General features: G+C 37.8%; 1 protein-coding gene across 1 annotated transcript; it reads right to left on the bottom strand.

Moving 5' to 3' along the window:
* Nucleotides 1-5,579: 5,579 nt before the first annotated feature.
* Nucleotides 5,580-8,380, bottom strand: NANA (Eukaryotic aspartyl protease family protein). Its single transcript, XM_018124021.2, has 2 exons — nt 7,598-8,380; nt 5,580-6,620 (listed from the first exon to the last, which is right to left on the bottom strand). Exons 1-2 carry the CDS (start codon nt 8,161-8,163, stop codon nt 5,795-5,797), a joined length of 1,392 nt encoding a protein of 463 aa, XP_017979510.2. The 5' UTR covers nt 8,164-8,380; the 3' UTR covers nt 5,580-5,794.
* Nucleotides 8,381-27,860: the final 19,480 nt, after the last annotated feature.

The raw sequence follows: 27,860 nt of genomic DNA on the forward strand, positions 1-27,860 counted from the left end.
ATGTAGAGAAAACAGAGAATGTTTATCTTATCGCTAACACTTCAACTAAATTATAGTCAACAATACCAATTGGTTTAGAAAAAGTAATTAGCACTTCCCCTTTAAAATTTTGCAAGATTTTTCCAATCCTAGCAAGACCTAGACACCCCTTGGTTGCATCGTCGACATTAAACTTAACTTCACCTCTTTTGGCTCTTCCCACTTTATGCTTCTCCTATAGTTTTTACTTTTCCTAACTTCCCTATTATAGAAAAAAGTTGTCTGTAAGTATCAAGAATAGATATAAACTCCCTTGGCTACTTTGCTTTAGCCTAAGCCGTCATTCTAATCTTACCAAGTTCCAATCACAAATCCACATATCACTATTTACCTTTAAAAATAACTTCATTTCTACATTTTCAAATAGACCAAACATCAACGTAAAAGGCCATTTTCCAAATTCTACAATCACCCAATTCAAATTTACATTCATTCCAAGCCTAAAAAAGGTTTTTAATTTATTCGGGGTAGACCCATTCTCAGCCACATTCATGACACCAGCCCATCTAAACTTTCCAAGTTTCACCACATTCAATAAATAAGTGACAACAAAACTCTCTTTCCAAATTACAAAGCACACAGAGTCAAGGGTTATTTGGAAGAATACCTCATTTGAAAAGCTTCACTTTGGCTATAACTTTCTCATGTAACAACTACCATACAAAAGATTCAACTCTGCATAGAGTAAAACCATCCCAAATTGCTTTCCAAACTTTGTCAGATTTTGCAATTGGAACCAGGACATGTCTAGTGAAAGATTTTGCAATATTCCCAACCCATCTGCTTCACCCTTCCAAACTAATTCATCCCTAAGCTCTTTGTTTAACTGGAATTCCTTTATGATCATGCTCAATTGTTCCCACTAGTCTTGTTCCTAGTCAAAAAAACTTCTTCTCAATCCAATATTTTGTGTCTAGCAATTGTTTTCCCAAGAACCGTACTCATAAATCTTGTCCCCCTTATTTTCAGCAAAAGTGAACAACTGTGGGAACTCTTGAGCCAAGATCACACCTTCAATCCATTCATCACTCAAGGATAATAAATTTGTTAGAAAACACTTGGGAACTCATAAATTTCACCATTGCCCACTGTAAACGAAGGTTAGAAAACACTTGCAAAAAAAATTTGTTAATGGGAGACAAAAGACATATAATTTTTTTCCACAAAGTGGAAACCTTCCTCTTTTCACTTAAGTTTGGAAAACGAAGAGTAGGTTAGTTGCCATTCTTATGCACCATCTCCTTTCCTCATAGGCTATCCTTTTCCCTTCCATACTGCCAACTCCATTTCTTTAATAAGGCACCATTTTTTACTTCCAAATTAATATACAATTCCCTTACACTCCATATAATTATGCATCGTATCTTGTTTGATGTAGTGGACTTTTCTTTTCTGCACAGCATAACCCCACAAGAACCTCCTCTAAATTTTTTCTAATTCATTTGTAACACTACTAAGGATTTAAAATAGAGACATATAAAAGATAGGAAGACTTGCCAAGACTTACTTGATCAAAGTAATTTTACCTCCAAACGAGAGCATCTTCGTCTTTCAACAGGCAAGCTTTGCCCTGAGCCACTCCAACACTAGTTTCTAAAACTTAACAGAATTGTATTTAACCCTAAAAGGCAATCCTAAGTATGTAAAAGCAGAATACCTACTTGACATTTGATCCTTGTAACCCAACCTTCCAAAACTTATTGATCCACTCAAATTTCGTACAGGTGACTTTTATGGAAATTAATTTTGAGCCATGAAATGCTATGAAAGACTCTAAGAATCCACTTAAGAACCAAAAGTTTATCTACATCAGCATCACAAAACAACACAATATCTTCTACATACTAAAGATGCGAAACAAAATATCCGTTAAATCCAGTGTTCACTCTTTTGCTAATCCCAAACTCTTCAACTTTCCTAATCATTGTACTTAAAGCCTCAACCACTATATGGAACAAGAAAGGAGATAGAATGCATCTTTGACACAATCCCTTTTCCATCTAAAATTACCTTATATTAGACCCATTCACCAAAGTCGAGATCAAAGCAATCAAGATACACTTTTTCACCCACATGATCCATCTTTCCTTGAAGCCTATCTTTCACATAATCAATTCCGAAAAATTCCAACTTATGTTGTCATAAGCTTTTTCAAAATCAAACTTAAGCATAACACCTCAAATTGCATCATTTTTCATCTAGTCAACCGTCTCATTTGTAATCAAAGCGCAATCCATAAAGTGCCTCCCCTTAACAAAGGCAAATTGGTTCCTTTCAATGACCTTGCCAACAACCATCTTTAGTCTATTTGCCAATGTCTTTAGTCAATTTCCTCCATAATTCCCCATTATTATGTTCTAAAACATTATTTTTTCCCTAATATTCTAACACCATGACCTGAAAAGATTTCACATCCAACCAATGATTAAATAGTTTAAACGATTTGGGGCCCCAATTTCTCTTACTAGACTTCAAAATCACAAGGTTATGGTTTGATCAAAAGCTCAGCAGACACTTTAGAATTAGCTTTTGCTCACTTTGCAACCTCTCCATGTCAATCAAGAAACAATCCAACCTACTGAAAACACATCCTTCTCGAAAGCCACAGCACATGTATTTCTCCCTAATAAGAGGCAGGTCAACCAAGGCCATTTCCACAATAAATTCCCTAAAAGGTGTTGCCAATCTAGACACATTCCCCCTTCCAATTCTTTCATTCTCTAATTTAACTATGTTGAAGTCTCCCCCAAGACACCACAACACCTCATTCTCCCTTATGATCATAATAAGTTCATCCCATAAATTTCTTCTAGCCAAATCATTGCTAAGAGTGTAAACATTAATGAATCCGCATTCCTTGTTCTTTTTTCTCCTTTTCCCAATCATCATGCTATAGTATTTACTCTCTCTGTATTTCGACAACTCAAAAAATTCCACTCTCCGTATCGAAATCAAATCCCCTGATTAACCCACTACATTAACTGACTTCTTAAATTTTTGTCATTCCCCCACAATCTCTTGTAGATCCCATTATTTTCCTCTTGTAACTTTGTTTCCTAAATAAAAATCATATCTGGGCTTTGCTTTTTAACTACCCTTCTTACTACCTTTTTTTCCTCACGTCTTCCTAAACTCTTAACATTCCATGAAATTAAAATCATAAATTATAAAACAACCACACGCTTACCAACAAGCATTGACCACCATCAAACTCCAGTCCTTGCACTTCTGCCCTCCTCCTTTTCTAAGGTCGAGAAAACACCCACCACTACCTTCTTTTCTCTTTTAAATTCCATTCCTAGTTTTCTACTTAAATCCTAAACTTGTCCAACATCCCCTTTGTCAATATTAGTACCTTGATCTAAATCAATATCAACCATCGAAAGTTCATAATGTTACAAAAAATATATCTTTTACATAATATAAAAGTTTTAGTTGCAATAAGCTATTTTTGCAATAACAATATATACAAAATATTTGCAAAAATTATACTTTTTGCAACATTACTATTTCCAGCATCTTGCAACAATTTGGAAACTTTTTATAGCATAAAAGATCTTATGCTAAAATAGGTGTTGCACGCTACAATTTGCAATAAAATTGTGCATAAAAATTATTACAAATTACCTTTTATGGCTTAACATAAGATTTTTATTACCAACTCTCATGTTTGTTGTAGTGACGTATTATATAAATATTGGTTTATACCTTTGAGCTAATTAGATTGGTCATGGAATATAGATTGTCATTTAATGCATACTTAATCGCATAACTATAAGTGATAAAGGTTTTCCTTCATGTTAGTGCAATAATAAGGACTTATTAAGTATTAATTGGATGAACCCCATGGAACATAAAGGCCTCGTAAGATAATTGTAAAGTTGTTACAATTATGAGATCACTATGCATTAAAGTCATGTACCTAAAATTGTTTTTTCATTGTATTATCAAGACAAGGTATTGATAATACTAAAAAACTAGTACATGTTAGGTCTCCTTACTTAGGAAGTAAGCAATCGATCTCATAGACTGAAGCATATGGGATACTTGAGGAAAACATGTAGGTGCTTGTTAAAGAACAAGTTCACTGAACATGACTCGCTATGAGAACTCCATTTGGTATTTCACTCAATTGTCAATGGAATATGTTCTCATGTGGTAGTCCTGCAACTAGTCTTCAAACTTGAGACACCAAGTCATCTTGTGTGGGGAATGACATACTTTGATTTCACTCCTACGGATCTGAAGGTGACCAGATGCCTAAACAAGGTATTTTTGGGTATGCCATGAAGCATGCAAAGATGAATGAGTGGTTAAAAGAAGGTTCATCACCCCAAGTGATATAAAGGGATGTATTTCACTTGTTCTTAATTCTTGATTAACTTATATAAAGTCTTTGGCTAAAACATAATGAATTTGAGAAAAGTTAGTTTCCTAAATTCATAAGGTTAGTCATGAATTATGAGAGCTAATATGGAATGTTATAAGAAGAAAATGAGCCATGTTTTATGACATATCTGAGATATTTGATGAAAGGACCATATTGCACTGAGAGGCTTATCATTGAAGGACTTTGTCAAATTCTTTAATTGACTCTCTAACATTTAGGTGGTTATTATGTATTGATAGATGCCACTCATAATCTATAAATATAAATCAATTATCAAATTAATATTTGATTAGGATTTATATTTATTGCCAACATGTTAAAAACTTAATGGGTCACACACATTAAGTAACATAATTGAGATTAAATAAAGGTAATCAATTAAGTTAGACTTCATTGGAATAGACCAAACTAAAGTGGGAAATTAATTAAGTTCACAAAGACTTAATTGAATTAAAATATAGCTGTTGTATCTAGGGCTACAACGTAGTTTGGCTATATAAATATGTTATGTTATCCAACTAAAACTCTAAGCCTCCAATCACTTCTCAACCGTTTCATAAAATAAGAAAAGAAAAATAGTTTTCTTTGTTTGACAAAAATAAGATTCGACAAGAATTTTTGATCTTTTTGTTTTCGAAACAAAACTTGCTAGCACAAGTAAAATCTTACCTTTGAGAAAGTCTTATTCGGTTACTGTGTAGATTACTATTAAAGGCCAAACACTTGTATGGCTGAAAATTTGACAAATCCTAAAAGTGAAGAAGTAAAGATTTTGGTTATAAGATTTTAAACCATCTTATTGTCTTTTCGAGGTTTCTTGCTTCATCACAAGCGTTTTTTATTTAATTGACTCTTGATTACGAAATTTAAAACAAGGTATATAACTTTTAAACTTATAAATGTTCATAATTAATATAAAAATTATATAAAAAACACAAATATTTATCTTACAGGATTTGACTGTTTCTCTAATTAAATGTTAATTTATTTTTTCATTTCATTATATAATTAATTTCTTGATTAATTTCATATCCAAGAATGAAGTCGAATCCTAACAATAAATGCAAAGATATTAATTTACTTCACACAATTATTAGTGAGCAATGACCTCAATTATATGTCTTCACTGTTTTTGTCTATTACCAAAGAGTGGAAGAAATAATATCTTTCTTGACTTGACTCTAGCAACCAAGGCATTAATTCCTCTGTCCACTTGAAATGGGCGAGACATAGAGTTTTGATTCAAACACCAAAAATATTAGAACAAAGAGACAGGCCATGTATAAGTCAAATCAATACACGAGAGAGCAAAAAGTGAGAAATTGAGGAATTACAAAGAATTAGTAACAATATGTGAAACAAAGACTATCTAGTAGTGCAAGATGACGGAGCAAAACGCAATTTGTTCCCCTCCAAATCAAATTCCCATAAATAATTTTGTTGCATAATATTTCCAATAACTGATACGCTAGGAAAACGTGCTGGCAAAAATCCAAGACACCTAACTCCATCAGCAGCTGAAATGACATAGCTCCTCCAATGTGGCTCAAACCGAGCTCCATCTGCAAAGTGAATAATTAATTTTGGGACCAAAGTCTCATCAAAACCAGTAGAGTTGAAGCAATACTCCATTGGTACCCCATGCAACTTCACTTGTGGGTATTTGGAAACTGACATCTTGATCGCTGCCATCACCGGCTGGTATGCTGGATCCGTCAAAAATGACAGACTAGTGCCGGAGTCAAGGATTGTTCCACCCCCTTTCCTTGTGTCCCATACTTGGAGTGGTATATCCAACATTTTGCCTCCAATGGAGATTCCCTGAACATTTACAGCATACGAAAAACTCACCAAATTGAGCTCTAGCCTGGTGTAGCGAGTGTTGCCCAATACTGTTAATTGGTTGTTATTTGCACCGAAGATGAGATAATTGGAGGCATTTATGTGGCTTAAGTGATCCACCAAGCAATAAGAGAACTTTCCACCCCATCTTTCCGCAGCTTTTGTTACAAAAGAATACTTGCTATTGGCTAACCCCAGCACACCATCAACATTCTTAACAGTTCGGCCCTGGGAAGAGTCACTACACCCAATTAGCACATCATGTAGTCTCGCCATCCTACTATTCGTGAGGCCAACAGTGACGCTTTCCTTAGCAAAAACGCCCATTGCATCAGACCCATCTATGTACCTGTTCAAAACAAGTTTCAAGGAATTAAATCTGGTAAACAACCAATTAGTCTACATTTTCAATATCACGAGGGAGAACAGATCAGACACGTCTCTCCACTACCCACTATAGACTAGACTAGAGAGGGACTAGATTTTGCTTTTCCAAAAATCAGATTTAATGCCTGCGACAGACCATAAATAAATACGACCCCACTCCAGGAGTACAAGTTCTACTTCTGGTACAAAAATTGTGGGTCTTGTGAACCTTACCTACAAACAATAACTGCCATTAAAATGTTGTGCTGTATGTAGTTAAGAGGGCAATGGGTTATAGCATCTGCAGGTAGGCTGACCTGATAATTTAAGCTGAGACTAGTTTTCTTGCTTTCCGAATCCATATTGAGCAGACTATCCAGACAGCTAGTGAGTTGGGAACTTAGATGGGACTTAGCCTACCCTGTTTCTCTGCATTTAAGGCCCAACTACTATTCAGGCTGGGACCTCGATGCGACATGCCACACAACTTTATGGCTGTGATCAAAAGAAGCTATAACCATAATGGAGATAAATATCACAAAGAGCCTAAGTAGCTAATAACTCCTAACAGCACTTACGTTCAAAAGCTCTACTATCCAAAGCCAACTTTAGAAATTTAATTGAAAAGTCAAATGCCGACCATTTTAGGTTGGACTAGACTCCACCGATAGAAAAGGACAAAACTGCAAACTACTTTTAGTTGAATCTTCCCCTTCTTCTCCCCTCCGCCTCAATAACCATTACTACACCCACTGTTATCCAAGTGAATTTGGATTTATATGAGCGAATGGAAGCAATTATATATCCTCACAACTGGTAAAATAGAAAAATCTAGATCAGCTGAGGTCAACTATTACCAACAATTGTTTCTTGACGAGTCATAAATCAGATTAACTCCATTTTTGGCTCCTCTAATTTAATCAAGTTGAATTTCAGAATCAAGATTGGAAGTGAAGATACCTGTAATCATAAGCGCAGGGAGTAAGTGGAGTAGGACAGATCGTAAGAGAGAAAAGATTTCTAAGCTCAACTTTACACATCTGTGAAAAGCAAGGAATTGGCCTAAAGGAAGAGGATAGATGAGCACGGAACACCCTCCCTCGCTTTATCCCCCGCTCCTGTGTGGTACAATTATCTCCTCGGGCACAGCGATATCTACAATTGATCCATGTTAAATCACTCCCTGTGTCCACGATCAACCTAAATTTCTGCGATGGCGTCCCAACTTTGAAGGTTGTAACGTACTGGCCTATTCCAAAATCTCTACCTGCGCTGAGTGGCATTTGAATGGCTGCATTGGTTTTGCTGGCTGTTGCTGTTGTTGTTTTGGGTGTCTCCCAGGCTTGGCGCCTGTTGTGGCGGATAAAGTCATGGTGAACAAGGTCCTTGAGGCGCTCGTGCTGAGTTTTAGGCCTAGCGTGGAGCTGAGGAGCATGCCTATGTAGTAGCTCCAACTTGATGGAATCTTGAGCTTGAACAATGGAAGGCAAGACGATGAAAAGGAGGGGAATCAGCCACCCCTTCATGATTCTAGGCAAAACAAAAGAAAGGGGAGAGAAAAGAGACAGGAAATCAATTAGAGAGATTTGAGTTGTTTTTATTGCTTGGAGGACATGTAATGCAATCCAAGTTTATTCTGGCTGTTTGCAATGAATACCGAAGCTCTGTTACAAAGTGAGGCGCCTTTAATTCTCCAAATGGGCTACGACTTATAAATAACCTCCTTTTGTCGCTTCAACTACACATCCCATCCCCCACCTCTCATTTTGGCATACATTTTAGTTGCAATAATTCCAACTAATTAATTGATTATTAATTTTCAAGGTTGAATTCTCTGTCTCTCTCAACTCCTTTCTGTTTTTTTTTTTTTTTTATTGTTCTAACTAATTAATTCATTTTTTTTATTCTGGTTATCCTTCTTAATTATGATAATAAATAGATTAGTCTATTAATATTTAATAACTTTAAGCCATCGGTTAAAGTCTCTTTTCTTTATTGTTACATTTTTATTTAACTTTGGAGTATATCCTTCTTAATTATGATAATAAATAGAACACAAACTATTAGTCTATTAATATTTAATAACTTTAAATAGTCTGTTAAAGTCTATTTTCTTTACTATTATTTTTTTATTTAACTCTGTAGTTTATCTTTTCTTAATTATGATAATAAATAGAATAGCGACTATTAGTCTATTAATATTTAATAACATTAAATCATCTATTGAAGTTTCTATAATAATTCATGTTGTAATAGTTGTGTTTATCATATTTTTCATTTTATAACTTTTTATAGGTGAAGACTAAGGCAAGTTCATGTACTAAAAATTCCATATACAAAAAAAGTTATAGTCTATAGTTGAAAAGGAAAAAGTAATATTACGATAATTTGTAGTTGCATATATTGATTATTAGTTTAGTTACATAAAGCGGTGGGTGCCTGCAAATAAACGTCAATATAAAGCTTTGACAAAGCTTCACAAAAGATGCACTGATTTGAATTATTAATAGGACAAGTCGAATTCTGTTCTCCATAATCTTGATCTCTTTAAGATTTCTTATTATCAAGTTAGAGAGCTAGTAACTATAAGACCATTGTTTCAAAATTAATGGGGTATCATATCTAAACCAAAATCTCAAGTCTTGAGTAATCTTACTCAGTTCAAGATAGCTCATGGAAGGGGACACTCCACTTTAGGCAAAGCATGAAGCCTGAAATCTATTGCAATACTGATTTAACAATCCAATATGTCGACTCGTGGAATGGGAAAGCTGGATAACGACAAGTTCAGATTTAGTCAAATGGAACATGAATTAAGGAATGTGGTGCAGCTTGGGATCCTTTGGTTTCCCGCTGGAAAAAGCAAAGAAGCGTGTCATAAGGGATTAGAAAGAATGGAGTGAAAGCAACCTAAATGCCAGTTTGCACCCAATAAACACCCAACATCTTTTCGGCAAAATCTGGCGTTGTTGTTTCTTGCGCGCTTCGACTTTGAAAATCCTTCCAATCCGATCGGGACATATTATTATTATACTCGATTTAATCCTGTTTAGGCGGTGATTTTGCTCTAAGTCCACATTCAATGAGTTGAGTTGCTCTCTATTACCCAATCTGGACATAGAATTTAGAAACCGAAGCAAATGCAACTTCTGACAAAAAGAACAAGAAAATCAAACAAAAACTAGTTTTAGCCATTATCATAGGCCTGACGGTAGTTTTTAATTTTTTTTAAATTTTTATGTGTATAAAAGTCAGAATATATAACTTCGTCATCTCTAAGTAAATAATAAAAAAAATCGATTTGGAATAGTGGGAAGGAATTTATCTTAAATTTTGAATGCTTAAGTTCAATCCTTTCTAAATCTAAATTTTGAAATTATTTTTTTTTTCCTTTTTTCCTTAGCTCAAATTTTGAAATTATATTCTTTCCTTTTTTCCCTTAGCTCATAAAGCTATGTCAATGTTACAAGCAAAAAACTCAGTTGTATATTTTTTCTTAGATTGTTTAATTGCATATAAATATGAATTGGAGCATTTTAAATTGATATTGGGTAAGATCCATGTTTGCAAAGTATTTCACCTTTCTCAAAGCTACGCCACTGAATGTCAAAGACAAAAAAATCAATGGTATATCCTTTCTTAGATCATTTGGTTCGACTTATCTTAACTCTTTCAGTTTCTGTATCTATAGCAATCACAAAACGTGTATTTTTAGTTAGAAAAATTGTAAAGACGAGATTGCGTAATAAAATGGAAGGTGATCTTTTTGCTATTTCAATTATTTTTTACATTAAGAAAGAGACTGATCATTGACACAGATTTAGTCATAAATGAATTAAAAAGCATGAAAGCACATTGAGCACAACTTACGATGCTTATATTGAAAATCTAATATTATTTTTTCTACTTTATATCTATTTATATTAGTGAATTTGAAAATTTATATTTAAATTGTTAATAAAATTTTATGTTATAATTTAGTTTTATTTTAAAAATGATTAATTTTTTTACTTCGGATTGAATTATTAACTTGATCTATGATTTTGTATGATTACTCATCACCTTTCATACAAAATTCTAGATCTACCATTAATCATGATGCATAAAACAAAACACATCTTAAACTACCTAATATATATTTTAGATTACTAATTAGGTTAGTTTCTATGCCTTGGATAGCATTTTGATCCCTGTATCCCAATGGCTAACACGCATGCCTTTTAAGACACAAGGAAAGTTTATTAATTAGGTTATCTAATTGTAATGCAATTTGTGCTTCTTTTTTTTTTAATTGTTGGACATCAAAGCATTAGTCTTATATTTGATAATTCACATTATCTCAACTTTGCATAAAATTACTTTATGTTGCTTTAGTTTCTAATAGTATTCGGCTTTGAGTTGTCAACAACTTTGAAATACTGAATCTAGGTTCATTTTTGGGTACATATTGTCATATTGAATGTGAGTTTTCCTTATTCTATTCATCTCCAATTTTTTTACTTTGTTTCTTCTATTATTTTTCTACTTAATTTCCTCTCTCTTTTTTTTCCCTTTTTCCCTGTAATTTCTCTATAATATCTACTCTGTATTCACCTCCTGACAACACCTCAATTTGGTATCAAAGCTCAACCAAAGATTCCTCTATTTGCAAGTAAATTGCCATTAGACATCCATCATCTTTATGCAATATTTCATTTTCATTTACAGTCTATATATCGTTTTGAAGGAAAATTTCAAAACTCAAGGTGCCAGAGTACCCTCACCTCAGCAAATAGAAAACAAATCATGTACAAAATAGTGGAGAATCATATATTATCCAGAAGCTAGCAAATAGAAAACAATTATATCGATAACGCATTAGGGCAAGAGGAGTTCGTTAGTATGCCAAAATGTAATTAGTTAAAAGAAACAATTGCTAAAAAATTCTTAATTGGTTCTTCTTTCGTAAAACTTCTTCCTATAGGATGGATATAAAGCAATCTGAAGGTAGGGCCCTGCCCTTTTCTTATTAAAAAAAATAAAATTCTGAATTTGCTAGCTGGCTGCCTGCCATGGCAGTCAGCCTTCTCTTTCTCCCAAAAAATAATCTACCCAAAGCAACTCCACTTTTAGCTAATGGTTTTTTCCTTTTGGCAGTCACCCTATTCTCCCTCCCCTTAATTTGTGAAAGGTCTAGGGGTTAGGCAGCAAGCACGCGAGAGGCGTTTTCAAAACCCTCTTCCCACCTATAAAAAGGACAAAAAATAAAAACCAAAGGGAGAATAAAGAGAGGAGAACCCTAAAATTCTAACAGCGTCATACCAACGAAAAAAAGAAACCCATCCACAAAATATAACCGACAGACAAACATCCAGAGAATACCAAAAAGAGAACGGAAAGGGGAGTTTCAGCCGCGGGTATTCTAAGGTTCCTTTGGGGTTCTTGGTTTCGGGTCTTTCAAGGTAGTCTCTAGGTTGTTTTCTACGGTGACAAGGAGAGCAATGGAGGAGAGAGGGCTGTTGGGTGCGACAGCAGTGTGGAAATGTAGCACATAAGGGCGGTTCTTGGAAATTTTTAGAGAAAGGAAGAGAGAGAGAGGGAAGATAAGAAGAGGAGGCTATGGGGTTTTAGTTTTTTAGGTTAGCAACATTAAGCCCCAAACGGTGTAGTTTTCAGCAGGGAGAGAAAGAAAAATGAAAGAAAGAAAGAAATAACAAGCAAAGAAACAAAAAAAATGCAAAAAAGAAAAGAAAAGAGAAAAAGGAAGCACAGGAAAGAATGAAAAACATGAAAACAAAGGAAACAAAAGAGAAAAAAAGATGCAAAGGAAAGAAAAAAAATGGAAAAAAGGAAAGAAAAGAGAAAAGAAGGATTTAAGTTAAAAAAAAAAAGGAAAAAATGAATAATGGGATAAGGAAAGGAGTCGTGCTGAAAGCGTGACTGACTTGCCTGGAGGTCCAGGTTGCACTCCGAGCAAGCGCATTTAATTTTTCGAGACGGATAACAAGAGATGTAGTAGGGCGCACGGCCCAGACAAAGCGAAAGAAGCGAAAGCCCAGCAGGGGAGGTAAAGGAAAGAAGAATTATCTAACTCCAGGTGAGGCATGCTCCGCAGCCTGTTTCTTTTGTTAGTAGATTTACACTTGTTATTTTGTTTAGGTATTTTTAGCACAGTTAATAGACTTTTTACATTTTAGAAAAATATAAGCCATGAAAATAATAAAATTGATGCTTATAAAAATATAGAAAAACTTATAATTAAGTTATTATATAATGAAAATGATAACAATGTTATATTATAAGCATGTTTGCCACTCCTTGATCTGAGGAAGAAAAGATGAAATAATCTTATATTGATCCTTTTTAGTTAATATTGATGTTGTTGAGACTCCAAAAAAAAAAAAAAAGAATCATAATTACTTTAAAGATGATGTTTCATAAGCTTCCAAAGGTACATAATTCAACTACAATGATAAAACATACATATTATAGATAGATACTAACAGTCTTGCATGTACAGATTCTTTTGACTCCTTTCTTTTTTCTGTTGATGTATTTATAGGTTTGTTTTTTCATCCATTAGGATGATTTCCTTTGTACTTAGAAAATTGTTAGTAAGTACTTAGAATTGTAAAGTAAAAAGATTAGTTAAGGTAGGAAAGGGGAAAGTTTGTCTTGTGATTAAAACTTGTTTCTTTCTATTAGAAGAAAATGATGTAATTATAACATGCAACATCTTTTATATTTTTTGAGTTTTTTCTCCAAGAGAAACCAGTTGGGGTTTCTTTCCCCTCCCTTTGTTTCTTGCTCGCAACCATTCTGTCCTTTTGTCACGAATCACAGTTTAGGATATTAGAGGGGGCTCTAGGGTATCTCATAGTGTCAGCTTGTGGGATAGTATTGCTAGGAGAAAAACTCCGCTTTGTAGCATAGGGCAGATGCAAGCTGCACAGAAGGTGCACATAGTACTAGTGTCACGAGAGTTTTCTCTTGACTCGTGTGGTTTAGCTTTTACCTTACTCAAAGGCACTTAAAAAGGCTAGCAGCTTTCTCAAGTTAACAAGTTAGGATTATTTTTGACAAGCACAAGAAAGAAGAGAGAGAAAGAGTTTAGGGAACAAAGAAAGAGCTTTTCTTGCAAAGAATTTCAATACAATAGTCATTAGCCTCAAATGAGGGGACTTAAGGGGTTTATATAAGCCTATGACCCTTTACAAGCTTATTCCCAACAGTTAGGAGCTGATTTGACCATGCTAGGCCCTTTTGACGTGCCTTTGGTCCTGTTGCCAACGGCAGGCAATGGCTGCCCAACAAGACTAGGACTAGCCAGTGTTTCCCGTGCATCAGGCAGACTGCTTAAGTAGCCTACGTGTCCCAATTTCGTGCTAGTCTGCTTGCTCTGTTACCCGTTCTTTTCTTGCTAGTTTGCGCGCCTCGTCTACGTGCTAGCTTGCGTGCCCAATCTACCTGCTGGCACGCATGCCCAGTCTTCTAGCTGGCCTGTGCGCTTATCCGCTGACGAGTGTCGATGCCTTCAAGTCCCTTGATGCCAAATTGGAGTTTCAGCCTTTGTTGCTCGCTCATCTTTAAGTTGGTTTGCCTACTCTAGAGTCCCGAACCCTTGTCATCGGGCTGTCCCACCCTTCACCACAAAATGGGCGTGACATTGGTGTTATATTCGTTTTATGGTGAGGACGGGCTAGCTCAATGGCTAAGGATTGACGTTTTAGAGTGGGCGAGCCAGTTTGAGAGTGGGCAAGCCAGCTTGAGGATGAACGAGCAACAGGAGCTGAAACTCCAGTTTGATTTTAAGACAACACTGTGGCTTGAGGGAAGTGGCACTCGAGGGTAAATGAACGCACGAGTCAATAGATAGACTGGGCATGCAGGCCAACAAGAAAAAGGCACGCAACAGAGTAGTTATACTGACGTGAAATTGATGCGATCGGGCTTCCCAATTAGTTTGTTTGATGCGCGAGAACCACTGGCTAGCCCGAAGCTTGCGAGGCAGTCGTTGCCTACCATTGGGAATAGTGGCTGTGGCATATTAAGAGGGTCCAATAGGGCTTAAAATAGCCCTTAGCCATTAGAAATGGCCTTGTAATGGGTTTAAGGGGTTTAAAGCTTATAAATACCCCTTAAGACCTTTCATTTAAGCCTAATGATTCATGTACTTGAATTCTATGAAATAAAAGCTTTCTCTTTGTTTCCTAAGCTCTTTCTTTTTACTTGTGCTTGCCTTAAACGATCCTAACTTGTTTCAATTGAGAAGGCTGCTAGCCTTTCTAAGAGCCCTTGAGTAAAGTAAAGGTTAGGCTGCACGAGTCAAGAGAAAATCCCCATGACACTTGGTATCAAAATGGCAATCGCAAACACAAGATTTAGAGCGAGAACCGAAGGTGTTGCTTTCACCCCTGATACGAGAGAGGTACGTTCTGGTAGGGTGAAGAAGTCCTTGTCGAGAGATCTCTTCATAGTGGTAGAGTGTAGGCTACCACGGTAAGAGAAGCGTGTAGTAAAGTTGGTTGATTATTGCGAGGCTAGCAAGGTTCGAATGGACGAGTTCGAGGAATAGATGTCTGAGCTACGAAAGGAGCTACAGACTGTCCTCAATGAGACTCTCGAGGCACTAACCTAGCGTAATGCTAGATGAGAAGCTGAGGTCGAGTAGCTAAGGCACGAAATGAGTGAGCTAAGGTGAGAGCTTGAGATGTGCAAGCCACTCCTTAGGGGAAGGCTGTTGGCCATGCAGTCAACTAGCGAGGTGGACGTCCCTAAACTGAAAGAGTTTAAGGGCCAGCAAAGTACCCTGAACATTTATAACTTTTTATGGAAAATGGAGTAATATTTTCGGGTCACTAACATTGCCAATGACGGTAAAAAAATTAACATTGCATTTATGTATCTTACTGACTTGGCATGTTTGTGGTGGCATAGGAGGTGCAACGAGAGGCATGATAGAGCTGTCATCTTGACATTGATTGACTTTGTGCGACTGAAGGCTTAGTTTTATCTTGAGTATGCCCAAGAAAAGGCACGTGAAAAATTGACACTTAACGCAGCGGACTTGAGTTTAGGAGTATGTGAAGGAATTCACCTAATTGATGCTGCAAATCAATGACTTAGGAGAACGATAAGCTCTTTTTTATTTCCTTGACGAGCTGAGACCGTGGGCAAGGCAAGAGCTTTAATGTCGTGGATTCAAGACATCATTACTGCGATGGTTGCAGTATAATCTTTGATCGAGTTCAAGAAATCAGGGGCTGAGAAGGATGTGGGTAAAGGCAACACTAAGACTCAGGTCAGTGCTAAATATCTATCGAGGGGCATTACCAGTGGACAGACTAACACTCAGGGTATTGACCAACGCAGTTGAGTTGAGAAAGAGAAAGAGAAAGGACCCTTAAAGTGTTTTTTATGTGACAAACCACACTTGGTCTGAGATTGACCCAAAAGAAGCAAGCTTTCTGCCATTACACGAGAGGACAATAATGGGTAGCAATAGGGTGACACTTAGAGGTTGGGAACCATGATACTGGTTGCACTAAAACAGCATAAGCCAAGCCATAGTAAGGGCTTAATGTTTACAAAAATCACGATGGTGAGCAAGAAACTAAATGCCTTGGTTGACACGGGAGCGAGTGACCTATTTACTTTGGTTGAAACAACAAAGATTTTGAGGCTGGACTCCAAAGCAGTGGCTTCGTATATCAAAACCGTCAACAGCAAGGAAGTCCCCACCATAGACATTGCAAGTAATGTGAGCATGCGGTTACGTGAGTGGGTAGGTAAGGAATCCATTGAGGTTATTCTTCTTGATGATTATGATTTCGTTATTAGTTTAGATTTCCTTGACCGTATTAATGCCATGGTTGTCCCATTCTCAAATTGCATTGTTTTACTTAACCCTCGAGGTCAATATGTGGTGCCGGGGAGGCGCAAACAATAATCTGCGACCAAGATACTGAGTGCTATACAGCTTGCGAATGGTGTGTGCAGAGGCGAGGAGACCTACATTGCCACATTATTCTTGAATGAGGGCGAGCCAAGCGAGGCGGCACTAGTGCCTAGCGAGATAACGAGTTTGCTGGATGAGTATGAGGATGTGATGCTAGCCAAGTTGTCGAGCTGCTTGCCACTTGAGCAGGTAGTAAACCACAAGATAGAGCTTGTTTCGGATGCGCAGCCACCCGCATAGGCACTTTACAGGATGGAACCCCCAATTGCACTAGCAGCTCATGGAATTGATTAAGGCAAGCTTCATTCGGCTGAGTAAAGCACTTTATGGTGTGCTTGTCCTCTTTCAACTGAAACATGATGGATCGTTGCGTTTGTGCATAGACTATCAGGCACTAAACAAGCAGACTATTAGAAATAACTATTCGATCCTTAACATTGCTAAGTTGTTCGACTAGTTAGGTGAGGCCAAGGTTTTCTCTAAACTAGATCTATGGTCTGGATACTATCAAGTGAGGATAGTCGAAGGTGACCAAGGGAAGACTACTTGCATGACGTGCTACTATAGCTTCGAGTCACTAGTGATGCCTTTCGACTAGACGAATGCCCTTGCAACATATTGCACCCTGATGAACAAGGTACTATCTTCATTCCTTGACAAGTTTGTGGTGATCTATCTTGATGACATTGTTGTCTATAGCAAGACCATGGTGGAGCACATCGGGCACTTATGAGCGGTGTTTGAGCCCTTGCGATAGTACTAACTCTATGTCAAATGGGAAAAGTGCTCCTTTGCCCAGTCGAAAATTTCATTCTTAGGTCGCATCATTGGGGCAGGTCAGATTCTGATGGATGGGGCTAAGGTCCAAGCTATCGACGAGTGAGAGTAGCCCACTAGGGTGACCCAACTGAGTAGTTTTCTAAGGCTTGCGAAATACTACCACAAGTTTGTGTGTGGCTATTCCAACATCATGGCACCCCTAACTAACTTGTTGTGTAAGGACTGAGCATGACGTTAAAGTCTAGATTGCAAATAGGCATTTCAACGACTGAAACAGGCTATGATCGAGGAGCTTATGTTGCAACTGCTTGACCCGAGTGTGTCGTATGAGGTATAAATTGATGCCTCAAACTACGCCATAAAAAGGATCTTGATGCAGTAAGGCTACCCAGTGGCCTATGAGAGCCAAAAGTTCAACAGCATCGAGTGAAGCTACATGGCTCAAGAGAAGGAGATGACGATAGTAGTGCATTGTCGAAGGGTGTGGCGACACTATTTATTAGGGGCACGGTAGTAGTGCATTGCTTTTTCATCCATTAGGATGATTTCCTTTGTTAAAATTATTAGTATGTACTTAGAATTTTAAAGTAAAAAGATTAGTTAAGGCAGGAAAGGGGAAAGTTTGTCTTGTGATTAAAACTTGTTTCTTTCCATTAGAAGAAAATGATGTAATTATAACATGCAACATCTTTTATATTTTTAATTTTTTTTTTCACGAGAAACTAGTTGGGGTTGCTATCCCCTCCCTTTGTTTCTCGCTTACAACCACTCTGTCCCTTTGTCACGAATCGCAGTTTAGGATATTAGAGGGGGCTTTGGGGTATCTCATAGTGTCGGCTTGTGGGATAATAGTGCTAGGAGAAAAACTTTGCTTGGTAGCATAGGGCAGATGCAAACTGCACAAAAGGCGCACATAGTACTAATGTCATAGTGATTTTTTCTTGACCCGTGCGACCTAACCTTTGCCTTACTCAAGGACACTTAGAAAGGTTAGCAGCCTTCTCAAGTTAACAAGTTAGAATCATTTTTGGCAAGCATAAGCAAGAAGAGAGAGAGCTTAGGGAACAAAGAGAGCTTTTATTGTAAAGAATTTTAATAAAGTCATTAGCCTCAAATGAGGGGGCTTAAGGGGTTTATATAAGCTTATGACCCCTTGGAGCCGTTACACGCTTATTCCTAATGGCTAGGAGCTAATTTGAGCCATGCTGGGCCTTCTTGACGTGCCCTTAGTCCTGTTGCCAATGGCAGGCAATGGTTGCCCAGTAGGCTCGGGCTAGCTAGTTTTTCTCGAGCATCAAGTAGACTGCCTAAGCAGCCCACGCGCCTCAGTTTGCCTGCTCTGTTGTGTGCTTTTTTCTTGTTGGTCTGCGTGTCCCATTTACGTGCTGGCTTACAAGCCCAATATGTCCGCTAGCCCGCGTGCCCAATCTGCTATCTGGCCTACGCATTCATCCGCTCTCTGGTGTCGATGCCTCCAAGTCCTTTGGTGCCAAATTAAGGTTCCGACCCTTGTTGCTTGCCCCTCATCGAGCTGGCTTGCCTACTCTCGAAGCCCAAACTCTTGTTGTCGGGCTGTCTTACCCCTCACCACAAAATAAACGTGACACTCTCCCCCAATTATGCTAGCAACACCCTTGTTGCTTGCTGATCATGGAACTACTCCATCAGGTCCTCGAATTGCTACAGCACTTGGGTCGGCTCTCAACTTGTTTTACTCGCTGGTTGTCCTTTCCATTAGACCAGGTATTGATGTTGCGGCTGGTGGTGCCTCCTTCTTAGGACCCTCTCAGTCATAAAAGGCCTTTTACCCCATGGGATGCCTTTGGCTTAGGCTTCTATTCAGGTCATCTGGGTTGGTATGGTAGGATTTTAGCATTATGATGTGAAAGATTGAATGTACTTTAGGCTCAAGCGACATCTTTAGCTTGTACGTCGCGTGGCTTACCTTTTTCTCGATGTGGAAGGGCCTCTTGTACCTCATGATTAGCCTTTTGTGCAGCTTCAGGTGGCGGAGAACCAAGTGAAGCTTCACCAACACCAAGTCCCCCACGTTGAAGTTCACATCCTATCGGTGCCTATCTGCCCACTTCTTGTATTTTCGGGTGACAGGCTCAAGGTTGGCCCTGGCCAAGTCCCGTTGCTCTTGCCAATCCTTGACGTACAGGAAGATGGCTGGCGTTGGCCCCGTATAGCTACTGACTAGGGCCTCCGGGGTCATCGGTTGCTACCTCATTACCAACTCAAAGGGACTCTTCCCCGTTGGCTCACATTGTTGCAGGTTGTAGCTGAACTGGGCGATATCCAGCAGCTTTACATAGTTCGACTGGGTGTTGTGGACAAAGTGCCACAAGTAGATCTCCAGCAAGTGGTTCATCAGCTTTATCTGCCCATTTGTTTAGGGGTGGAAGCTGGTTGAAAAGTGGAGCTTGGACCCCAATAGCGTGAATAGCTTGGTCTAAAATTTGCTCATGAATCGCTTATCCTGATTGCTCACCAAGCTTTTCGGCATACCCCACAGCTTGACTGTGCACCATGAACACTCGGGCTACCTCTTCAACTGGGCATTCCTTACTAATCGGCACAAAGGTCCCGTACTTGCTGAATTTATCCACCATAACCATTAGTTGTAGGCAAGTTAGTAATAAAATCAAAGGATACAGACTACCACAGTTGGTCTGGAAGCTTTAGTGGCTCGAGTAGGCCCGTCGAATGCTGATGCTCGCCCTTGTCCTGTTGGTAAACCAAGCATGTCCGCACATAGACCTCTATGTCCTCAGTCAACTTAGGCTAATAGTAGCGTGCCGTGATCAGTGCTTTCGTTTGCTAGGCTCCTGGATGTCTCGCTCGCAAGGAATTTTGGTGCTCTTGCATGATCTCCTTGCGTAGCCCCTCAGATCTTGGCACATAGATCCGATTCCCTTTAATCATGAGTAAGTCCCCAACCATCCAGAATCACCACGTCTTGCCTTCCTTGGCTCACTAGATGATGGCTTGGGCAGTGGCATCTCCTGCAAGCCCTGCTTAGATATTGGCCAACATATCATCCTGTGCCTGGCTAATGGCTGCCAATTTTGCCTTGCAGCTCAGCGCATTTGCCACTCGATTGGTTGTGCCCAGTTTGTACTCTATGATGAAGTCGAACTCTGCCAAGTAAACGTGCCACCTAGCTTGCTTGAGAGTGAGCTTATTTGAGTTTCGAAAAAGCTGTTGGCTACGTTGTCGATCTTCACCACAAATCGCGCCCCCAATAAGTAGTGCCGCCACACCCTCAAGTAGTGCACCACGACAGTCATATCTTTTTCTTGAGCCATGTAGCGTCGCTCGGTGTCATTGAGCTTTCGACTCTCGTAGGCCATTGGGTGGCCTTGTTGCATGAGGATCGCTCATATGGCGTAGTTAGAAGCATTAGTGTGCACCTCGTACGACACACTCGAATCTAATAGGGGTAGCACAGGCTCTTCAGTCATGGCTTGTTTCAGCAGTTGGAACAGTCGCTCACAGTCTGGACTCCAACCCCATGCTTGGTCTTTGACAGCAAGTCTGTCAAGGGTGCTACGATGCTGCAGTAGCCTCGTACGAATTTGTGGTAGTAGTTTGCAAGCCCTAGAAAACTCCTCACCTTAGTCATCTTAGTGGGCTGCTCCCACTAGTTGATAGCTCAGACTTTAGCCCCATCCATCCGAATTTGGCCTCTTTCAATGATGTGGCCTAGGAATGAGATCTTCGATTGGGCAAAAGAGCACTTTTCTCGCTTAACAGAGCTGGTACTACCTTAGGCGCTCAAACACAGCTCGTAAGTGCCCAACGTGCTTCGCCATAGTCCTGCTATAAACGATAATATTGTCAAGATAGACCATTGCAAATTTATCAAGGAACGAGGGCAATACCTTGTTCATCAGCGTGCAAAACATTGCGGGGGCGTTTGTTAGGCCAAAGAGCATCACCAAGAACTCAAAGCTGCCAAAGCGTGTCACGCAAGCAGTCTTCTCTTGGTCGCCCTCAGTAATCCACACTTGGTAGTACCCGAACCACAGGTTTAGCTTGGAGAAGACTCGAGCCTTACCTAGCTGGTCGAATAGCTCGAAGATGTTGAAGATTTGAGAGCAATTTCGGATGGTTAGTGTCACGACCCAATTTTTCGAGCCATAATCGGCGCATGAGCTCAATGAGCATAGCTCACTAAGCCCAAGCAAGCCTATCTATTTACCTTTACTTAACAAATTTATCATATCATGCATACACACACACACACACCTTTTTTCGGGTGTGAACATAGCCAAAACATAATGGCATTATCGTTAATAATATACATGCACTATACCAGTCATGTATTTAGCAATTTACATTGCATACACATATTCACATTGTTAGATTGTATTCACAATACAAAAGGACCCATGACTTTCAACGGAGACATTTACAATAAGAGGGATTACTATCGAATGTCAGATACATACCCTGGAGATGCACTACGGGGACTCCTCGATTTAGGGTCCAACAGTCACCTGATCTGAAAATATGAATTTTTTTTTTTATAAAACGTGAGTACAATACTCAGTGAGTTAACAAGAAGGGAACAAACATACCATAAGAAATGTTTATCGAAATCATGATGCATTCATTTTCTCAAAACCATTCAATTGTTTAGCTCCTTTAAACCCATCATGTAAACCCCATATGAGTAAATCACTTTACAAAAATCCATGCTCAACTATGGTACCAAAGAAATGAAAAATATGGCAAAAACTCACAAGTTAGCAAAATGGACAGAAAGTTTCTCGCTGTAGCGAACTTCATTCTCGCTGCAGCGAGAACCAGAACATCAAGGAAAATGTCTCATTTTTTCCTTAAAACAAGTCATCCTGCTAAAATAACAATAGCAACATGTAACACATGTAAACTTTCAAATTTCAACAAAACAACTGCTTACATATTTACATTTACAACCATATACCTATCATCAACATGCACACCATCCCATCATCATCATCTCATATGCAATGACTTATTCGCATATAGCCGGGTCAGCAACGGCTTATGTGCACTCCCACTCGCACATAGTCGGGTCAACAACGGCTTATGTGCACTCCCTACTCGCACATAGCCGAGTCAACATAATTACACAACATTATATTCAAGCATATATGTATATCAACATAATGCAGTCACATAGAAATCCATAATAACCACATTTCATAACAAACCTTTTCTCAAAAGCTTGTTCCAAAGGCATTTATTTTCATGAAAAATTAAATAAAATCATTCAAACACTTTGTTCAAAACAGTCATATTTTCAAAACAATTTTGATAGGCAGTCCACTCATCGGTATTAGGAGTAGAAATACTCCTATTTTCAGTCAGCGGGTATAGTCCTTTATCCGTATCCAATGGCTCACTACCTAGCCATAATCCATGACACATATTTCAATTAAATTGTGTCGAACAGTCATAAGCTATTTCAAGCTCGATATATATATATGATATGAAATAAATAAATGCACGGGTAGCCATCTAGATCCGGTATTGGCCTAAGTCAATTTTTCATCCGATAAATTGGCCAATGCGTCTAATTTCACTCCAAATGAATCCATTTCTCCTCTAATACCTTAATGTATCACATACCATTTAAATAAAGTCAAATTCAGCATTACAACCCTCGTAGTTCCTAATAGAAAAATTCGGTCATTTAGTGTACTAGCATCAAAAATTTTTCTACATAACCGTTTCACCTTAATTCATCATATTTTCAAGCCATTTTCCTTGAAATAAAAACAATCCCCCATTAATATTCAGCCCTCATGGTTCGACCAACAAGGAATTCTAGAGAAATTGAATATTTTTTGTGTTTTTGTTCATAACCATGCTTAACTATCCCTAAACACTAACATAGTCTGAAATCAAATTATTCCAACAACAATTCCTCTTGCATACCCATTTTTCAGAATTGAATTCATCATGATAACTCAATATTCAACCATGAAAATCAAGAACAAAAGCATGGGTAAGCTAGGTATCAGGGAGAATTAAAGAAATTCAAACTTACCTAGCTTGTTTCCTCGATTTGTTCACTTTTTCTTTGAATTTTCACCTAGGTTTTCTTGTTTTTCCCTTTGTTCTTCCTTTGTTCTTGTTGCTGGTTGTCTAGGCAGAATATGGTGAGAGAATTGGGGATTTAATGGGCTGATTTTTATAGAAAATAATAAAATAATTAAGCATGCCACGTGTCACATGCTTATTGGCCTAATTTTTTTAACTTTGACTTTTTCTTCTTAATTTTTCACTACAAATATTCTGGTACTTATCCAATCCTACCACAATTAAAATCCCTTGGTCTTGACAAGTGCTGGGCAAAAAATTTATCGATTTACCCTTGGAGAGGAAAAATTATGATTTTGCCCCTATACTCCGAAATGTATCGGAATCACATTATTTCTACTTTTCAACCTCAAATAACACTAATATTGATCAATGTTAACCAAATGGGGCAAAAATCGTTTTATAAAAATTTTCGTTTAGTCTTTTAGTGGTAAAATTATCATTTTGCCCTTGTGCTCCAAAAATATCGAGAATCACAATTTTTCACTGCTAAACATCATTTTATACTCAAATAATCATAATTATATCTCATATAATTATTCTTGGTCAAATGTGATTAAATCTTGGCTAAAAATATTCATTTTATCATCAAATGGTAAAATGATCGTTGTCCCTAATCGGTCAATTTTTTTGATGGACTCCAAACTGAACCTTAAACTCCGAATCACTATTCTAAGCCATTCTGTGGGTTTTAAAATTTTCAAATTCCTCTTAGAATTTTTATTTGAACTAGTTCAAGGCTCGATTTAACTTAGTTGTACCACTGGGTACAATACTGTCTTTTAATCGAGCTTGACAGGGTCTCACATTCTCCCCCACTAATAAAAATTCGATCATCGAATTTAAATTTAATGTAGAGTGACTTACCTTTACATATCAAAAAGGTATGGATGCCTTGTCCGCATCTCATCCTCAGCTTCCCACGTCATCTCCTTTAAAGGAGTAGGTACCACCAAGTATTCTTCTCTCCTAACACAATTCTTACATCACCTGAGGACTGTCGCTCATCTTGCCTACTCACAAGCGTATTCGACCTCACCGGCCTAGTGGCCCTGCCACGTCTACCTCGGCCTCTCCGGGTGGATGCCCGTGGCCTATCTACCATATCAATAGGAGCATCTTGCTCCCTCATTCGTCTTAAGATGGCCCGTGTCTTAGGTGGTATTCTTACCTAGACAAGAGCAATTACATGTCATTAACCACGGTTAAAGAGATAAAGTGGTTTCTAAGATTGGAAATTTATGCGGTTCCTCGATTATGAAATGTGCCGCGGCTCAGTTCATAATTAAAAATCTCACATAAAAACTCGACTCTCTGCTGAACCTGACCATAACACCCTAGGACCTAAACAACTTGGCTCTAATACCACTATTATTCTTCCATCCCCGAAGGGCACGGTGGCATAACATGGTACCTATCAGAGCACTCGGCAAGAGGTGCACTTCACTCCGGATCACGAAGCAACAAAGCAGTCCCTTCTTTCTTTTTCCAAGCTCCTGGGCGGAGAGTCATACTTCGCCACAGATCATATGCGAGAGTTCCCAGGAATAGAGTTATCTTTCCCTTTGCTTTGATACCACTATTGTCACAACCCAATTTTCGGGGCCATGACCGGCGTATGAGCTCAATGAGCATAGCTCACTAAGCCCAAGCAAGCCTATTCATTTACCTTTGCTTAACAAATTTATCATATCATGCATACACACTTTTTCCCGAGTGTGAACATAGCCAAAACATAATGGCATTATCGATAATAATATACATGCACTATACCAGTCATGTATTTAGCAATTTACATTGCATACACATATTCACATTGTTAGATTGTGTTCACAATACAAAAAGACCCATGACTTTCAACGGAGATATTTACAATAAGAGGGATTACTATTGAATGCCAGATACATACCCAAGAGATGTACTACAGGGACTCCTCGATCTAGGGTTCAACAGTCACCTGATCTGAAAACATGAATTTTTTTTTATAAAACGTGAGTACAATACTCAGTGAGTTAACAAGAAGGGAACAAGCATACCATAAGGAATGCTTATCGAAATCATGATGCATTCATTTTCTTAAAATCATTCAATTGTTTTAGCTCTTTTAAACCCTTCATGTAAACCCCATATGAGTAAATCACTTTACAAAAATCCATGCTCAATTACGGTACCAAAGAAATGAAAAATATAACAAAAATCCACAAGTTAGCAAAATGGACAGAAAGTTTCTCGCTGTAGCGAACTTCATTCTCACTTCAGCGAGAACCAGAACATCAAGGAAAAAGTCTCATTTTTCCCTTAAAACAAGTCATCCTGCTAAAATAACAATAGCAACATGTAACACATGTAAACTTTCAAATTTCAACAGAACAAATGCTTACATATTTGCATTTACAATCATATACCCATCATCAACATGCACACCATCCCATCATCATCATCATGCACACCATCCCATCATCATCATCTCATATGCAACGGCTTATGCGCATATAGCCGGGTCAGCAACGGCTTATGCGCATATAGTCGGGTCAGCAACGGCTTATGTGCACTCTCTAGTCACACATAGCCGAGTCAATATAATTACACAACATTATATTCAAGCATATATGTATATCAACATAATGCAGCCACATAGAAATCCATAATAACCACATTTCATAACATAAACCTTTTCTCAAAAGCTTGTTCCCAAGGCATTCATTTTCATGAAAAATTGCATAAAATCATTCAAACACTTTGTTCAAAACAGTCATATTCCCAAAATAATTTTGATAGGCAGTCCACTCACCGGTATTAGGAGTAGAAATACTCTTATTTTCAGTCCGCGGGTATAGTCCCTTACTCGTATCCAATAGCTCACCACCTAACCATAATCCATGACACATATTTCAATTAAATTGTGTCGAACAGTCATAAGCTATTTCAGGCTCGATATATATATGATATGAAATAAAAAAATACACGGGTAGCCATCTAGATTTGGTATTGGCCTAAGTCAATTTTTCATCCGATAAATTGACCAATGCGTCTAATTTCACTCCAAATGAATCCATTTCTCCTCTAATACCTTAATTTACCACATACCATTTAAATAAAGCCAAATTCAGCATTAGAACTCTCAAAGTTCCTAATAGAAAAATTCGGTCATTTGGTGCACTAGCACCGAAAATTTTTCTACATAACCGTTTCACCTTAATTCATCATATTTCCAAGCCATTTTCCTTTAAATAAAAACAATCCCCCATTGATATTCAGCCCTCATGGTTCGACCAACAAGGAACCCTAGAGAAATTGAATATTTCTTTTGTGTTTTTGTTCATAACCATGCTTAACTATCCCTAAACACTAACATAGTCTGAAATCAAATTATTCCAATAAAAATTCCTCTTCCATACCCATTTTTCAGAATTGAATTCATCATGATAACTCAATACTCGACCATGGAAATCAAGAATAAAAGCATGGGTAAGCTAGGTATCAAGGAGAATTAAAGAAATTCTAACTTACCTAGCTTGTTTCCTTGATTTCTTCACTTTTTTTTTTTAAATTTTCACCTAGGTTTTCTTGTTTTTCCCTTTGTTCTCCCTTTGTTCTTGTTGCTGGTTGCCTAGGCAGAATATGGTGAGAGAATTGGGGATTTAATGGGCTGATTTCTATAGAAAATAATAAAATAATCAAGCATGCCACGTGTCACATGCTTATTGGCCCAATTTTTTTAACTTTTTGACTTTTTCTTCTTAATTTTCCACCACAAATATTCTGGTACTTATCCAATCCTACCACAATTAAAATTCCTTGGTCTTGACAAGTGCTGGGGCGAAAAAGTTACCGATTTACCCCCGGGGAGGAAAAGTTACAATTTTACCCCTATACTCCGAAATGTACCGGAATCACATTATTTCTACTTTTCAACCTCAAATAACACTAATATTGATCAATGTTAACCAAATTGGGCAAAAATCGTTTTATAAAAATTTTCGTTTAGTCCTCTAGTGGTAAAATTACCATTTTGCCCTTGTGCTCCAAAAATATCGAGAATCACAATTTTTCACTGCTAAACATCATTTTATACTCAAATAATCATAATCATATCTCATATAATTATTCTTGGTCAAACGTGATCAAATCTTGGCTAAAAATATCCATTTTATCATCAAATGGTAAAATGATCATTTTATCCCTAATCGGTCAATTTTTTTGATGGACTCCAAACTGGACCTTGAACTACGAATCACTATTCTAAGCCATTCTGTGGGTTTTAAAATTTTCAAATTTCTCTTAAAATTTCTATTTGAACTAGTTCAAGGCTCGATTTAACTTAGTTGTACCACTCGGTACAATATCGTCTTTTAATCGAGCTTGACAGGGTCTCACAGTCAGCTTGTTGAGTTCTCGATAGTCGATGCA

This window comes from Theobroma cacao, chromosome 7 (genome assembly GCF_053813885.1).
Source record: "Theobroma cacao isolate CCN51 chromosome 7, ASM5381388v1, whole genome shotgun sequence".
NCBI classification, from domain to species: Eukaryota; Viridiplantae; Streptophyta; class Magnoliopsida; order Malvales; family Malvaceae; genus Theobroma; species Theobroma cacao.

Coding starts and splice junctions, on each gene's coding strand:
- NANA (XM_018124021.2), bottom strand. CDS start 8,163: ATGAAGGGGTGGCTGATTCCCCTCCTTTTCATCGTCTTGCCTTCCATT. Junction 6,621..7,597: donor CCCTGCGCTTATGATTACAG/GTATCTTCACTT, acceptor TGTTTTGAACAG/GTACATAGATGGGTCTGATG.